General features: G+C 47.7%; 2 protein-coding genes across 2 annotated transcripts; both read right to left on the bottom strand.

The window, feature by feature from the left end:
• Nucleotides 1-5,690: 5,690 nt before the first annotated feature.
• Nucleotides 5,691-6,209, bottom strand: N7539_008774 (uncharacterized protein; the record flags this gene model as incomplete). The annotated part of the gene is made up of 1 exon (XM_056938369.1): nt 5,691-6,209. One exon carries the CDS (start codon nt 6,207-6,209, stop codon nt 5,691-5,693), a length of 519 nt encoding a protein of 172 aa, XP_056786377.1.
• An 824-nt stretch (nt 6,210-7,033) lies between these two features.
• On the bottom strand, nt 7,034-16,563 carry N7539_008773 (uncharacterized protein; the record flags this gene model as incomplete). The annotated part of the gene is made up of 2 exons (XM_056938368.1): nt 7,034-8,349; nt 8,409-16,563. The coding sequence occupies 2 exons, from the start codon at nt 16,561-16,563 to the stop codon at nt 7,034-7,036; spliced, it is 9,471 nt and encodes a 3,156-aa protein (XP_056786376.1).
• Between the last annotated feature and the right edge of the window lie 724 nt (nt 16,564-17,287).

Below are 17,287 nucleotides of genomic sequence, written 5' to 3'. Positions count from 1 at the left end.
TAAGCGTATCAAATATTTAATAATGCACATCAGTCAATTGAGATGCGCTATTGCATAGAGGCAATCTTGCCAGGGACTGCTGTCATTGATTCGGAGTGGGGTAGGCCTATAAAAAAGCACCTTACTCTTACCTTCCAATCTCATCTACAGGTCACGATTATGCGCTAAGCTATTGACAACGTCGACAAATCCCTCGCAATCTTGAAGATACTAGGAAACTTGAACGGAGAGAACCTCTTCTCTATGATTTTGGCGCGTTATCACACCTTGAAGCTTTTCAGAAATTGCAGTAGTCATGAAAGCACGGAACACCTGCAAATAATTCCTTACACTACGGACAGATTTGGGAATCCTTTCGTCCAGAGAAATAATCCAGTGTGTAATGCTCTTGCAGAAGTCACACACGAAATGAGGGCCAAAGTCTTCCCGTCCCTGAATTCTAGCACAAAAGAGTATCGAAAGAAAATGATGATAATGAAACGACACCGATGATTACGAAGCCGCTTACAGAAGTTCCGAGTTCAAGCGTTTGGTCCAGCCGTCTTTTGCTTTATTCAATCAATCTGCGGCCACCTTGCCTCAATGGGGGATTACGGGCAACAAATCAGTCACGCGGAGTTTACTAAAATCCTTTACCAATGGTCACCCAGAATCCGCGAAATCCACAGAGCCAGCTAAGAGCCCTTGCTTGAGTTCCTAGAGCAGTCTCAAAGTGACTACTCCAGGACAGTCTGGCAGGGGGCTGAGTCATTGTTGTAGTACCTGATTTATGAGGTGGAAGCTTTACCGCCACTGTGTTTGCCGTTGAAATTACAGATGTGGATAATATGCAACTGCCAAAAGGTTGCAGGAAGCTTCTGCGCCCGTTGGATGGCAGGACAGCGGCGATGAACTTGCTCAAACCAAGTAGTTGAAGTTATTTACGTGCATCAGCCGAGACGCAAACTATTCACTGTCACTGAACAGTGCGCATAAGAATATCTGCACAAAAAGCAAGACTATGCATCACGGCCTCGTCAATTCGGCACAACCTGATGATCACCTGGATGACAGGATTTCCGACTAGACGTACTTACACTATACCAACTGATGAGTGATTTCCTACGGTGTGACGGCATTGATTTTTGGGATTTTGAGTATATCTTTGTAGGTATTTTGACATCTCTGGACTTTGTGTATCCATATCGGGTTGTTTCGTGTCGACAACAGCGTCTTTAAATGGCTATACAAAGTATGTAGTCAATATTCTCAGAGAAGTCGCCCCATCGCTCGTGGCAGAAACGTCAAGTCTTTATCCTGCTAAGCGTTGAATCGATCAAAAATCGTGCAAAAACCTGCAGGAAACGCTGTCTCTTTCCTCAAGTCTTCCTACTTCCAAAGCCCGGATAGAACGATGACCAGTGCACCGGTAATGAATTTCTACTGGTTATTTTGGCCATTAATACTTCTCTTGTTCCAATCGTTACCTTTCTCGAATCGAGGCCAAAATTGTGGACGTGATCACTCAATCCACCAAGGCTAATGGGCGAACCGCTTAAGCCACAGATACGCGGTACCGGTTTGTACGAAAGCGACTCTTAAAAAAGTTACAAGGAGTACCGGATTACCTAAAATTAGTCCTTGTGTCAACCTACAACCTGACCGCTGCGAGCCACGTCTTGATAAACAAGTCCTCCTACCTTGTGAAAGTAGATATCGTATCGATCTATATGATTAGTAGTGATTGTAGTAAGATATAACTAGGGTCACTTTCGTATTCTCTTTTATACAAATGCGCGCTCAATCTCCAGGGATGCTACAGCGAAAGCATTCAAGGTCTCGAAGGAATGTCGCAATATCCACTGTTAGGCAGTTGTCGGCCTGACGACGCGATTTCTCAAGACATGTGCACCCCGACGCTGATATAAGAGCTGCCCACGCGGAGAATCAAGCGTTAAGCCGCGCAAAGAAAGAAACAAGAAGGTTGAAGAAAAACCCTTGCAATGCGTCCTTGTCGAATGAGCTATGCGGAGTCAACGCGTGAGAAATTATTGACTTGTTGCACATACTGCTCAGAATATGGCGACATACTGGTAAAGCGGTTTCTTTAGTTATGTGTATACTACGCTCCCAACCAAGACGCGGGATATGCATTAAACACTATGTCAGATGTCTCATTCCTGACTGCAACCGATAGTTTGTGCGCCACCCACATCATAGACTATGCGTGCATACCTAACAACCCTGTTGCTCCAGTTACAACCCATGAAGACGATGGGGATCTATTTCCTCCCCGTTTTCTGGATGATTTTCGTGGTGGAAGATTGTGATTGTCTCGTCGATCCATACGATACAATCTTCAGGCCGCATCATCAGGCAGATCATCCACGGAATCTGCGTCGACGTCTATTTGACGTCAGGCATAGCCAAATGTGGCATGAGGTGGTCTTCGCAAAGTATATAATATTTAAGGTCTCATCTCTTTGTGCATAATAATTCAGTATGGCTACTCAACTGGATACAATTGTCGTTCAAGCGATTGTCGATTATTCTTTGTGCAATACAGAACATCTCGTGCAGGCTTTGACGGCAGCCGGTGCAGAAGAAGACAACCATGATGGTAATCGAAGACTGGCTCATCTTGGAAGCACTTTGCTCCGATTTATTTTGAGCCTTCTTGTGTTTAAGACTGCACCAATGCGGTACATTCGTGATGTGGATATCGAAACCCCCACAACAGGTAAAGCGCATGTCTTGCAACCATCTTTCCTGTTTGTAGCAGACGTTTCACGAGGAGACCACATTGACTACTCCTTATCCATTTGGACCTAAATCTGACACTGCCTAAATAGCTATCGTGTATCATTGATACGCCTGAGAAGGGACTGGAGTAGGTATACAAGGAAGTCGGGTCGTAATTTGAGCGCTTATCAAAATTTGGTACGGCTGGCTTGGTTTTTGGCTTCGAGCGTGGTGGAGTTATTGCTTCTGACATACAATTTATAAAGACTCGAGTTCCCACAAAGATTGACAAAATTGACCGATCTGCTATTGGAAATACCATCTGGCAAGATATCTATCTGTCTGTATGGTGGTCTCTGCGAATGGCGTGGCCACGATTTTCTGCATGTCTCACAGCTGGCCCTTCTTGGCTTCGATGAAGACAAGATCGATGTCTATTCCGATCTGTATATATTTCTACATAGTATCCAGGGAATAGATGACAGTCCAATAGCTCGGGCATCATTGCATTCATCATCATCCAGCAAATGAAATCATATATACAGACCCACTAGCATCCCGCCTGGTACCCTCGGTAATTTGGAGTTCCGAGAACATCGGGTTGACAGCCAGCCCACTCGTTCGATCGAGCACTAGAGGTCTGAGGCCTGGAGTATACCCCTACTGTGAGATGCCGCATCATGCCAGCGGCTAACTCTCCATCAGGACGATCGAGGCTAATTAATATGCGGTGCGAAACCCCCCCCCCCCCCCCTCCCGGACGATACACAGCGAAATTGTGTGAGCGCGTGTGCCAACTACGGCTCGAGCGAGTCATTTACCAGTCAGCACCAAAAAAGACCAGGGAAAGCGATAAGAACCAAGAATGATCCTGGTCACAGAGCATGGACAACGTCGGACTACCGACCAGAACTCTGACCAGACTAGCCTCTATCTCAATATTGCAATAAAAAATAGCGAGAAGAACAACAGTCTAGCCAAGCACTCAAAATCCACTCAACGTGAGTAGAGGCCCCTAAGAACCTTCGATACGTATAGACCCCGACGCGGGTGCCATCAAGACCGCTTTGGATTTAAAAAAGTGGACTCGCGCGGTTACTTTCAGCTTCCCCACACCTACTTCTGTGGCGCTCACAAAATTCGCCTCCCAAAAGCATTCCAAGCTGAGACGCGTCAACGAGCTATCACGATACTAGTTAACGATAGAAGTGCTACCAGTGGCCTACGTATCGTGCTCGCATTCAACCACTTCCAGTCTTTGCAAAGAGTATCTGTAAGGAATACTTAGAAATTTGTTTAGTCTACCGGAGTTGCTCGGTTCCAACTCTGTCCAGCCGCTTGTAGCGCGATACCCCAATGTTATGCGAGAGTCTTCCAGTCATAAAACATCTGTATAGGGCTCGTCAGATACGGACAATACGCAGCACAAAGAGGAAGATACGGTCGGCCTTCACTCACCGCCGTCGGCAGCAATTCTTAGAAAATCCGTGACGTATAAATACTTACGCTAAAGTCATCTATTAGAGGAGTCACTCATACACGTTATCACCAAATGATCGTTAAACATCCAGTCTGGTTACCGGAACTTTCTTGCCCCTCCCCTGGCCGACGTTTTTATGGAAGCAAGCTCTCCTTTTAAAAAATGGATGAACATCTAACACATAGCATTTCTCTCTCTCAAGCAGGTCATCCACTTCAGCTAAACCTTGTCCCTCAAGACAAGGGAACAAGATAATTTTAAGGAAGCTCAACGGCACGATAGAGAAGCCTGAAATATCGCAGGATTGCGGTGGTTCACCAGAAGGATTAGTGCGTAAGTCACCAAATCAAGATCCGAATATATACACATTTCCCCATCGATAGTAGTGCGAATCACGATCTTACCGACATGATATTGACCTTGCTTGAATCTGAGATAGCCCGTTTCTTTGGAGAGCTCCAAGTCTGCTCACGAATCTGGTGGTTCTTTAATACACCTACGACCTCTTGATCGGTAGAAAAACTCTATCAAATTTGTTCGAGAGTCTCTTAGTACCACAGTCTGACACTTGTAGGAATTTGGGGCCGTGCGTGCAGCTCGCAAAGGAACGAACCCGGTTTCATGTATCTGACTATGTACCAGTAGCACAGTTGAAATGACTTGAATATGGCCTGTGAAGAAATTTCATGAACTTCCTGCGTATGATCGTAGTATATTCTGTAGAGAAATAGAAGGATAGACGTAACAAGATTACCTAGACCGGAATAGATTGTTCCTCCGCACCTAAGTCTTCGCGTTCTCCAGAGGCGTGTTTGTTTACGCAGGATTGGCACGTTCCGCCCTGCCCCTTACACGTCAGTATCGCCACGGGTCTGTTCGCCACACGAGATCAAGCTTCACCACAGCGACAGAGGTTCTCCAGATAGGTCTGCGTGATACAGTCTGGAGCCTTCCTTCCTAGCTTAGTTATAGCGCCTATAGATTTCCCTCTGCAGTAGGAAATAAAAATCCCTTCTCTCTCTTCAGCTCCCTTCCTAGCTTGCCATCAGATCTTTATTAACGGCACCCTATCCAAAATGCTTAACTTACCGCGGATGAGTGATTTCTGTTAGATAGAAGCAGAGAAGTGTCAACAAAGGCCTCACAACCATAGAGATACAGAAGAGGTATTAGAAATATTAGTACAGGGGGTTTCCAACTACTAGAAATCATAGGAGGAAGCACTTGACAAAAGGTAAAGCTTGATTCTGGATGCCAGAAGCGGGAACACTTATATTTCTAGTTGCACACGCATAGCTACTACTTGAGAAGCTCGCGCTCTTCGCCGCGCTTGGTATATTGCCAAGAATCCATGATAACGAGCGGAGTCCCAGGGTCTGCTTCGCGGTATACTTTCCAGCATGTTATGGCTCAGCCAGCGATACAAGGTTCTTCTTGAAGAACGAGACGCTAGGTCTGACCAGATTTCTCAATTTCAACCACTCACCAGCTATCCTTCGTGGTTATGATAGGGTCGAATCCACATTACTCCTCGCTCATCCACAGACCCCTGAACGTTGGACACAAATAGAAGCCCGCCCTTGTTTATGTCAAAGCGTTCTGATACGACACCCCCGAGACGGTCAAACGCCGATATTCGCATAAAGGATCCACATATTGTAAAACCCAGGGAAAAGTGACGGCTATCTTGGGCCGCAAGGACTTCCCTAGCGTAACTCGCCAGATCCAGCCATGCTTTGGAAGTAGTATCGGCTGCTGGATAACTCTTCAATACTCCAGGTTCGGTAATCTCTGGCCACTGATACAAGGTGTTTTTCTTCGCATTCAAATCACTCACGAACCCAATGTCTAGCTTGGGCTCAGCCGTGGAACTCTGAATGGGCCGGTTGGGCTCTACTGGCGGTCTTCGCGGAAGTGGCGTCGATAAAGGTTGGTGCTCTGCTGAGAACGTCGCCAATTTATTGCTCATGTCTGCAGACAAGTTCAAGACCTCTTCTTGGTTCGCCATTTTTGGCTATGCTTTGCATCCATCAACAAATAGTGTATTGCTGCTCTCTCTACATTTTTGAAATTTGCTATCTTTGCTGTGAACGAGCTTGAGAGGCAGACAGCACGGACTCCACGGCGGACTGCAGATGAGGTAGGCAAGTCCTTTAAGCCATTCAAGACTGTAACACCTCCTTTTAATCATAAAGGTAGGTTTGAACTTACTGGCACGTAAAAACCCCTTTATTTCGTGGAGTTCAAGTGTAGAAGTGATATCTCCGCTATTCATCATATTTCAGTGTATTACGAAACCGGAATAAATGTGATGGTCATCCGGAGGGTCTTTTGTAAAGGCTCTGTCTCACCGAGTGCGTAGGTACGACCTAGAATCCCGTAGTGAGGGAAGCCCATATGAACTCTGTAACAGTTTCGTATATGAAAAGCTGGTGACGCGTGTGCGTCCTTGCGGTTGAAGATATCGTTCAGAGGGCTCGCATATATGACATGAAGCATTTTCAGAGTATATTCCAACTGATCGGTCGAAAGGTGGGTCTTTGTAGCTTGTGCCTGTACTTGAATGGATCGTTTTGATTGCTTTGGAAGTACAGGTAAATATCGCAAGGCAGAAAAGTAAGCCTTAGAGTCTAATAGCTTTTATCATGTTGTCTCCTTGGCTCATCTAAATATTCATGCCAAATTTTGACGGAGGACATCGTGGTGAGTGAGTCGTGTCCCACGGCCTTATTGGCTCACTACCTTCAAAATTCAATCACACTGATTTTGTCACCTAGTTCCAGCCCTTGTAACTAATGCTGCGGTCATATTATCAATACTGACGTAGCCAATCTACGTGGATTCTAGTTGCAGCGTCCGGATAGCTCGTTCTGTGATGGCAAGAGCAGATTCCTCTACATCCGAACAAGTCAACAATTGTCCATCCACGATCAGTCCCAAATGGGTCCTTCGGATGTCTCGGCCGTCTTTCCGAATTTGAGACAGCAAAAACTTGATGAACCTCAGAGGGCTCCGAGGGAACGTTCCGTTCGGATTCATGTGGATGAAACCGTCTGCCGCAACCGACAAACTGGCTGGTGTTGGGGTTGACGCCACGCCCAAGAAAGCACAAAGCTCCTGGTAATCCCTGTAAGACTCAAGATATAGCTGGCCTGCAAAGAGATTGAGTTGCATCCTGAGAAGGCCGGGAATAGGCCCAACATTGAGGACCGTAGGGGTGGTATAGAGCGTAAGTCTGTCGAGAGGTGCGAAATCCCGATTGTAGCGAGGAGCATACACGTGAAGTGCAACGGCTTTTGATTTCTCAATCGCTGGCATCAAGAAATTTGCCTCGTATGGGCTGATGATCATGATTTCCATCAGACTATTCGCCTTCCGTGAAACAGAAGGAGCAGTGGACAAAATGAAGCGCACAGATCGTTGGTAAGCATCGGAAACAAATGGAGATCCCTTTGGATATTGAACAGTATTGATAAAGTCAGCAGTTGCCAACAGATTCGAATGAAATCGATCCAAGTCTATCTGTGACGCGGCAGATAGATTATGTAAACTGCTGAAGGCGGGTTGGTAGGCGTTAGAAGATTGCCGAATCATACCTGATTCGATGTATGAGACCACATCATCGTCGATACGGTGTGCGGCAGGCTGGGCCGCGGGAGGGCGCTGATCTTCGCGTTCGCTCTCAATTTCCGGTGCAAGCTCGCGCTCTTGTTCCTCATCGAGGGATGCGGAAGGAGCTAGGCCTTCAAATTCACTACAACGCTCGTGAATGGCCTCAAAAACCTCGATATCTTCATCCACTGTTCGCAAGGTGTTGTGAGGTGGTCTGTACCTCTGCTCGAGGGTCTGACATTCTGGTTCGAGAAATGTTTCCGCCTGTTCCGGGGCCAAACTAACGCCTTCGTGCATTCGGTAGTCCTGCCATCTGATCTTTTGCTTCTCAAAGCGGCAGCCTTGAACGGCCCAGAGTGGCATACTGCGTCGCATGTCTTGCCACGTTTCTAAGATCGCCCATTGCACAACATCAGACACGCCAATGTTAGAAATAATGTCGCGGCTCTTTAAGGACAAGATTTGTCGCTTGATCTCGCCAGGAATGCAAAAAATGACCGATTGTCCATGGCCAAGTTTTCTCATTCTCATACAGGCTATGAAAAGTTAGGGTTTACACCTCTTCACAATTACACAAAAGGGAAGAATTTCGAACCTTGAACTAGCTTGTCCTTGGTGATGCCCGGGCCCAGGGTCACCGCTGCACGATAATCCACCGGCAGCTTGAGATCGATGCCTCGCGTATGTGCCTCATCCAAGAAGACCAAACAGGCTTCCATTTGGAACGCGAACGGTGAGGTCTGTAGAAGCTCCACTCGACCCTCAGTGTCCACGACGCAAATATTGTCCTCATCATTGACAAAAATCGCGCCTCGGATCTGGTCATTCTGAGCAATGGATAGCCATTGCCGTGCTACCTCAAAGTTGTTAAGCTCCAAGATTTGCGCACCCACGTCGAGAATTACTTTTGTAAGCGGGTTCAGCTTCGCCACCAATTCCAATAATATAGAAACATCCGATTGACCTGATCGATGATATGTGGGGATATCCACCACGGAGTTTTCCCGCCTTAATAGGTATTCCAGTATCAGGGCATTTGTATGATTTTGCTCGGGAAGGTCGAGCTGTTTGACGGTCAGTGGCAGGGTTTTTCGTGAGTCATTGGTTCCACTGAAACCGACGGTGGGGTTTGTTCTGAGTTCCCCTGTATCCCAGCCTGAGGCGGACAACTTGTCGGCAAACTCTTTTATCTCTTTTGGAAACACTATTTGAGCGAGGAAATAGTCCACTACGGTTTTCGAGAACCGAAGTGCAGGGAATATTCGGCTCGTGCAAAGATGCTCATCGTCCAAATTGACACTGACTAATTGTCGGAAGCCTGTTTCGAGCATTGGTGCACCCTGTGCCCAGGCTTGGTACTCTGCTTCCGCCTCATCAGATTTTGCCAGATGATTGAAGGCGAGGAGGATCTCGCTGTTGGTGAGTCCACTGTAGTAATACTGAAGGCAGGTAAGGAGGATGACGACATCGGGATGACTGAACTCCGAGCGCAGTGAAGGGCAGTCTTTGGCGCGATACGGTACCGCAAGCCGCGTCGATGGGTCCCGGCGTGAATCGGGCCCGTAGTTGACACGCCAACGCTTTCGCCCCAGACAAAATGCTAACACTCCGCCTGCAAGCAGGCCTCGTAAAAGCAGGAGGTGACTCTGCATGCTTTTATCCCAAAAGCCTGCTTGAGTACTAGACTCCACTGCGAATATCTCATCAGCGGTTGGTTCAGGTTTCAGGATATAGATCAAAAATGCCTGTCGGACCACGCGAGGCTGTCGGGCAATGGGCAGGGGACCAATCCCGTATTCACAGATATGAGTCGCAACTCGTTGGAGTAGTGCATGTTCAGCATCGCAGTCCAACACACGAATGCGTGGGAAACCCCTATTTTCAGGCTGAATGAACTCAATGGAGTCTGGTAACTCAGCCTTCACTTCACAGGCGTATAATTCTACCAAATACAACAGTTCCTGGATGAGAACCCATCGCTGCGGGCTGAGCTCAACGGGGCGCTGAGTGCCCATAGAATATATCAATTCAGACTTGGCGTTGAAAGTTTCATCACTCTCATCGATGATGTCACAGGCATACTCGCGAAAGAGGTTCAGGGTTTGGAGTAGCGTGCGCCCTAGCGCGGGTTTCCCTATAATGAAGCATTCAAGACACATGAGCTTCAAGGACAGGATATGCTCCGGTTGCACAAGCAAGACACCGCCAATTGACATGCACTCGTAACACATGCGCTGAATTTCCTCCACTTCAACCTCCCCGAGACTCAATGACCGCGAGAATGGAAGCTGATAAACTCGACGATCTAGGAGGCCGCCCAACTTCCCAACCAGCATTTGATACATCTGTCGCGATTGGGGCTTTGGAGTCAGAACTCTGGCAATGCATCGGCCATTAGCATGCGCTGCGGCAACAATAGGCACTACCACCGATGATTTTCCGTCCCCCATGTTCAATTGCAGCACGATATTTTGTCCTCGGGTGGACCAAGTCATTGCCATGGCAATCGTCTCCTGGTTTGGCCGAATCAAAATACCGCTTTCGATCTCTAAAAGAAGATTCTCGGGCTTTTGAAATGGATCCCAATTGATATGACCTGAATTGCGGATCTCTTTGAGAAAATCCTCGGGACTAAGGACCAAGCGGCAAAGTCGCTGCGCTTGCTGGAGCTTTGTGATGGAAAGACCGTAGAGTATGAACCAGCTTCGCCACGGGGTGGCTAATTGTGACCAACGATGCCGGCTCAGCTGCTCCAACAGGAGAATGGGTGACAATCTTGGGGTGTGGTGAGCCCTGAAAGCCAGAGCAGAAATCTTCTCTTTGAAGGTGCTCGATGTCCGTGACTCGTCTGTTGAACTAGGCGGCAGCAGCCTCGATATGAGAGTTGTGTAAACATACCGATTATACCTCTCGCACATATTGAGGTAGGCGCCGACGGACCGTTCAAGATCGCCACAGTTGATTGTGAACTGAGTCTGATTCTTGGTGCAAGATAGCGATTTGACACTATCTCGCAACATCTCCACGTACCTTTTCTCATACGGAGAACTGGCGTAGCTGCCCATCGAGTCAATAAGACTCAATAGATTCCCGCTTGGGGGACTTTTCTTTGAGTCTTCCCGGAGAAAGTCCGGCAACAGAGGCTCCTTAATGTTGGGGAGTGGACACATCGCCATCAAATCATCAAAAGAGACATATCCTCGCCGTGGTTGAGCCGGCTCTGGACAGGACGTTTCCGGATAGGGCGGCGGCTGGATGTCTTGAACTGGATGTACACATAGCTGATTTATCATGCTGGCCAGGCATTGCCGAAGCTGACCATTATCAACCCAAATAGAGAACCTGTCTGTCACCAAAGTTATGATTCTGGGAATATCCAGGTACTCATCCAAGTCGACAGCTTCTTGTGCGGCGGGACATGACGGCGAGTGTGTAGGCCACTGACGGTAAAAATAATCCGCCGCAGTTTTGCAGGCGAGCTTCCGTTTTATTATTCGGAGCTCTCTAATGCGTGACTCAAAATTGCCATGGGTCTCGTAGGGAAAAGGTTCAAGCCTATCTTCCGGTGTTGAATGAAGCTGTGCAGCTTCTATGAGAGTCTGAATTGTCCCGCGATCCCACTCACAACCTTCCCCGGGTTGATATTTTCCTCGGATGGTCGTATACTCGCAAATGACTTCTGGGTTCAAGTACAGAGATGCAATAGTCTCGACGACAATCATATCGGTCTGGGCCGAGTAGGCGACGGTTGACAGCCAGATTAGAAGTTGATACTTGTTGAATCGACGATTGCGTGATGAAACCAATTGTTGTATTGCACACCAATTCTCAGCGATAAAGCCTTGCGAGGTAAGTATCCACTCTGCGCTATATCGCAACCTTGCGATCTCTATCTGGGTTCCAGGACCACGTATTTCAAACGAGGTAGTCAGAAATTTCCAGACGTGGGAGAGCCATTCCCCGGATTCAATGTTTCGCGCACGAGATATCTTGCAGCATAGCATCTTGCTAATCGTGAACGCTCGAGTGCTGTTTGGCGAACAGCGATTGGCGTCCCGGCTTGCGTAATGGCGGTCATGCTTGCCTGTGTGGTCTTCTGAGCCGAATTGAGAAACGCGGAACGACGCAGTACGAATTTTCTCACGAAGTAACAAGTGTTGGTTCACGCTTGGAAGAGAAGGCGTGGCAGGTTCTTCGCCCGGGTAGTAAAACATGACACGTGAGTTTTGATCCTGGATGGCTGCTACCTCTTCGTAAAACCCTGGATGTTGTGACAAGCAGCTGAGAGCGTGCCTCCACTCTACACTTTGCATCACCTGCTCATTATCTGGATAAAATCTTCTCTGCGGGGTCAAGGTAGCAATTCTGGTGAGAATGGCGACGTTCTCCGGTCGGAGTCGATCGAATGATCGAACGGACGCGGAACGAAGAATGGAAAGTGCCTGCTCGGTGCCCGTACGCCTGGTCAGTGGATCGGGAAGGAAATACGAAGTGATGGCGTGCAAATAAGCCAAAAAGAGCTTGCTCTGTAGGCTTCCATTATCCACAAAACGCCCAAGTCGCTCATCAATGGAATATGCATGCCATTGCGCCTCGCATAGCACGTTGACCTGAACATGATCGCCGGCCTGTGACCAAGCAACATCGCCTTCAGGAATGAGAATGATGCGTTGGAAAGAATCGGTATTGACGAGGATCAATTTACTGTACAACCCGACTAGCGCATTGCACGCTTGTTTTGCATCAATAGTCATTCCCGGATACTGTCGACACTGAACTGCCGTGGAGCGCTCAGGGAGGACAAATTCCAGTCTCAAACGCGGAAGATTTATATATAACGTGAATTTGACCTTATCGAGCCGGCAATGAATCCCGGAAAGCTTCTCCAAGGGATTCAGAATCCTAGCTAAGGTATCCGCGGTCTTGCTTCTGCTGCCGACCAGGTGATATTCCCGGTTCTCTAGACGCCATGAATTCTCCGAGTCCCCTTTGCGCAATCTCCAATGCTGCTCAGATGATATCCACGGGGATGATAGGGGCCTGAATTCAATGTACCCCCTATCGATGGCGTACCAGTGAGCGTGATTGTGAATGAAATCGTCGGGAAAGTATCCAAGGAAGAGTCTCTTTGGCACGAGAACCCATGCTTGGCCATCTCTCACCGCTTTGACGGCCAGGTGGGATCTTGTTGATCCGGGACTAGGGGTCATGCCCAAATGTATAGTATGACCGCAGTATTTCGCTCGGCACGAAAATTGCATTCCGGGCTGGTCACTTGGCATCACCTCCAACTGCGATCTTTCTCCGAAGAGGATGCGATATATTTGATTTGACATATATTCAGCCGGCAGATGCGCAAGTGGAAGTCCATTGACAAGAAGTTCTCCCGTGAGCAAGTTATAGTGTACCTGTTGTGTTCGGACACGTTCTCCAGTGGACTCTGAACATAAGGCGTGAAGCCAATATGACACAGATGGAGAAACTTCTGACCATATAGAACCAGCTGGATATGCCGCCCACGCCTCGGAAATGGCACTGTCGATCGGGGAAAAGGAGGTAACGGAACAAGCCGCGGCTAGTACTGCACGGCTGTGATAGCATAACACTTGCCAGCGATAGTACAGTATGCGCTGCAGGGAGCCGACTCCCAGGGGCAAACAGTCACGTCCATTCCAAATAATCATGCAGCACCGCAGAAATAGTGACACATCTGACGACAGATCAAAGCTCTGTAGATCGGTTTCGGTGTCAAATGTTTGGACACACACCAGAGCGATATGGACAGCTTTGGCAATCACCTCAACCTTTCGCGCGTCGTCAATCTCTCCACTAGCCGCTGCTCTGACACTTTCGACCCACTGGAAAGAATTTTGGCGCATTAGACGTAACAGATCGAGACATTTTCGATGGTCCTTTTCACAAGGTGAAAGACTGAGAATTCGAAGTAGGAGATTTATCAGCGTGTGGTATCCATGGACCAGGTTCCAGTTTCCTTTCATCCTTTCCGCCATCTTGCTGATAGAGGACAGCAATCTCGCCGTGAATTTCGGTTTACGTAAGATCGCGTGACCGCATCTCATCCACGTATCGGTCCGGGGCAGACCCGCTTGGTGGACAATCTGACGGAAGAATAATGCCGACTCCACTTTTTTCATGTCAATCAAAGGCATTGACAATTCTAAAAGAATGTTCTGCCATTGAATTTCCAGGCCAAGTGGCATTGCTGCGAGTGCTTTGTACTCCGCAAGCGACATTTCCACGGGTGCGGCATTCTGGGTCGCGATCACGGTGTTTGGCGATGGACCATGTGGTTGGCTAGCTGGACGAAACAGGAATTTTTGAAGGGCGGAGCTCCTTTGTGGCAGCTGGTAGGTACATCCGATCTCGGTCTCTTCTTTCCTCTCAAAACTGCTCACAAAACAACCCGCGGTGTTGTCAAAGTACTGAAGTTGTAAAGCATTGTTCAAGCACACATCATCTTCTGTGACATGGATGATCAACCTCTTGCGACGATGCGTGTTCTGATGAGGTTTAACTTGTGATAGAAGGCATATCCGCTGGGAATCAGTCGAGCAAGAAAAGAATGAGGAGAGACCCTGATAATTTTTCAGTCTATGCTCGGATCTAGGCTTCTCAATCTTTGAATATGCAACACCCAGGCAATTGTGAAGCACGTACAGCGTGGCATCTCTCCAACCCCGGAATGGCTCCGGAATTCGGAGCTCGAAGACTGTAGACTTGGCTTGTTGTGGATTCGTCGGTAACGGCCATTCGTGGATGTCAATCTTGATTGACTCTGCTTGTGAGATATAGCCGCGGCATGGGCAGGACTGGCTGTGCCGTGACTCACGGAAACTAAATCTTCGATCCAGGAGCACACTGTCATACTGGCATATGGTCTCAGACGCTAAAGTCATCAAGTGGGTGTAGCGGGCGTGTTTCTGTACCAATTCGGCACGTTTCTGATCCTTGTCATGCTTGGCCTGCTCTTCGATGGCTCGAAGTAGCTGTTGGTGCTCATCAGATTGATCGAAATACCGAACAGAGAAACAGGACCGAGTTCCATAATCACGAAAGACCCCCGGCCCTGGATGTTTTAACCGTCTCTGACGAAGATCGAGATATTCCTCCGCACGACCAAGTCGAATCATTTGTGATTTAAACGGGAGTAGGAGAGAGTAGAAGCAGCCTATGGGTATGCAATGATCATAGTCTTCCAAGTGCGGATGCAGGCGAATCGCTGACTTATCGCAGGCAATCCATAATTCCAACAGTGTGAGCAGCATCATAGACGTGGCTTCTGGATTGTGCAAATATGTACTCAACGCCACTTTGTGATATTCGGAAATCAAACGGCCGAGCTGAGTGCATGTTGCGGCATCCTCAAGATGATTATCTATCCAACTCCCCAGACATGAGTCGACCCAATCTTCAAAACCACAAAGGTTTTGTACAACGTATTCAGGACAGCAAGATTCCAAGCCTATCGGCAGCTTTCTGGCTTCAAAACGCATAAGCTGCGAAGAGGGCTGGAACGATTCGGATGGGTCTTTATCGTCTTTTCGGCCCATGTCCCGTAAAAAACAGTCCAGTCGTGGCATGGAACACTCAGTATCTTCTTTGAATTCTAGCTCTCTGAGAGACTCAAAATCAATTTGACGGTCGTTCTCGCCCACAATACGCTGCCACCCGGTCTGGGTTATATCACCCACTCGCTGAAGAATTGACTGGATCGGAGCAAACCACGCAGGCTCTTCCGTGGAGGAGAGTTTCATCAGTCGACGGACAACCTTAGCCGTCATGAGGTGAAGCATCTCATGAGAGGCTGTTTCGGATGTTTTGTCAAGAATAGAGCCCATGAAATATATCAAAAATGACTTATACAACTGAGAGACTCCTCGGCCATCACATAAGCGGGAAAAAACCAATTGGAGCGCGACGCGAATGAGAAGCCATAAAGCTGACCGTCGCCACGGAGAACGACAATCACGCCACATGACTTCTTCACGACAACGTTTTTGAATTTGTTCGTCTATGCCGTCCTTAGACAGCGGCCGAAGTGTGGCCATGAGAAAGTCGACGATCATTTTCGGATCGGTTGTATCCCTGTCTTCGTCGTGCTGGCGGTTTGCTTTTCGGATCTTCGGCTTTGTACCAGCAACGGGCTGTTGACTCATGCGAGAAATAGTTTGTGCCAACATCGTAAGCAGATCAGGCTCGTTGAAGATACAAGTATCGAAAATCAATGCCGGGCCAGGAAATGTGCGTTGAAGTCGACCTTTCGTTGACATCACCGCTTCATTTACAGGAGAGAGCTCAAAACATTCGACGTGAGTTCTCATGCCCTTATTGCTGATCAAGATAGCAGCATTCTGCTCGTGAACGTAGATTGGTAGGAAACCGCCTGGGTTCTTGTTAACAAGCTTGACTTTGCCATCAAGGGTGAAATGCAGTTGACCTTCTTCTTTCAATTGTCTAAGAACATCACTAAACTGTCCTTCATCTACCTCGCCGTTGAGGCCGTGAACCTGTCGTAGTCGAGTAATCATTGTCAAAGCTTCTCCAATAACTTCAGCCTCGTCTGAAGAGAAGTAAGATTTGAATTGACAAAGGGCATCGATCACTTCATCAGTTAGAAGAACCTCGTGGCCGACACTGTAGTCATCTTCCTGTGGAAGCTTCGGCGGGAGGAAGATATGATGAAATAGATACGATATTCCTTCTATGTCTTGTAAAAAAGTATGCTTCATGTCGGTCCTTATACGGGTAGCAATTTTGTACCGTGGAGTTTTTGTTGAGGGTGATAGGATGCTATTTTGAGTTCAGCAGACTGTCTGGGAAGATTGAACAAGGCCGTGTGTAGAAGATCATATATATTTTACGCGAGTAGCAAAGGGCGGCTTAACTTTGAGTGACGCATTCTGTATCCTCCAGAGCCTTCGATAAAAGTGTTAGTGTAAAGAGTTTCTCGCCTGAACAAAATACTTTATTGAAAATTAATTCAGTTTCGTGAAAGCTGAGACAGCTGGGGCGAGGGGGGGAGCGGTGAGGGGCACATTTGGGTGTATCACAGATTCTTCATACAGCATTGGCGCCCAAATTCTGCCGATTGCAGCACGTAACTGCCGAATGTGAAGATTTGATATCTAGATATGCCAAGATACTCAAGAAAATGACATGTTTTCTGGCATATGCGGACGGAAAGTAGGTAATCCACTGCAGGCTTGGGTGGGACTTGCTGGGGATTACTTGATTTGAGGGCATTCGGGCTAGGATTTTCTTATGAGGCTAAAGTGAGTATTCTCGCTATTTAAGAAAGCACTACTTTTCGTGATATAGACGTGGAGAGAACTCTCCCGCTCATTTCTTCCTTGTCAAAATTTTGAGACAGTAGACTCTCGCAATTTCATTACGCTTTGGGATACCCTCGAGTAGGCGCTATAGTTCCGCAGAGCCCTTGGGCCGCTGTAGATA

This window comes from Penicillium diatomitis (genome assembly GCF_028827545.1).
Source record: "Penicillium diatomitis strain IBT 30728 chromosome Unknown utg000014l_segment0_segment0, whole genome shotgun sequence".
In the NCBI taxonomy this organism is placed as follows: domain Eukaryota; kingdom Fungi; phylum Ascomycota; class Eurotiomycetes; order Eurotiales; family Aspergillaceae; genus Penicillium; species Penicillium diatomitis.
Note: the sequence above shows the minus strand (reverse complement) of the source record. Positions and strands in the feature narration are given on the sequence as shown.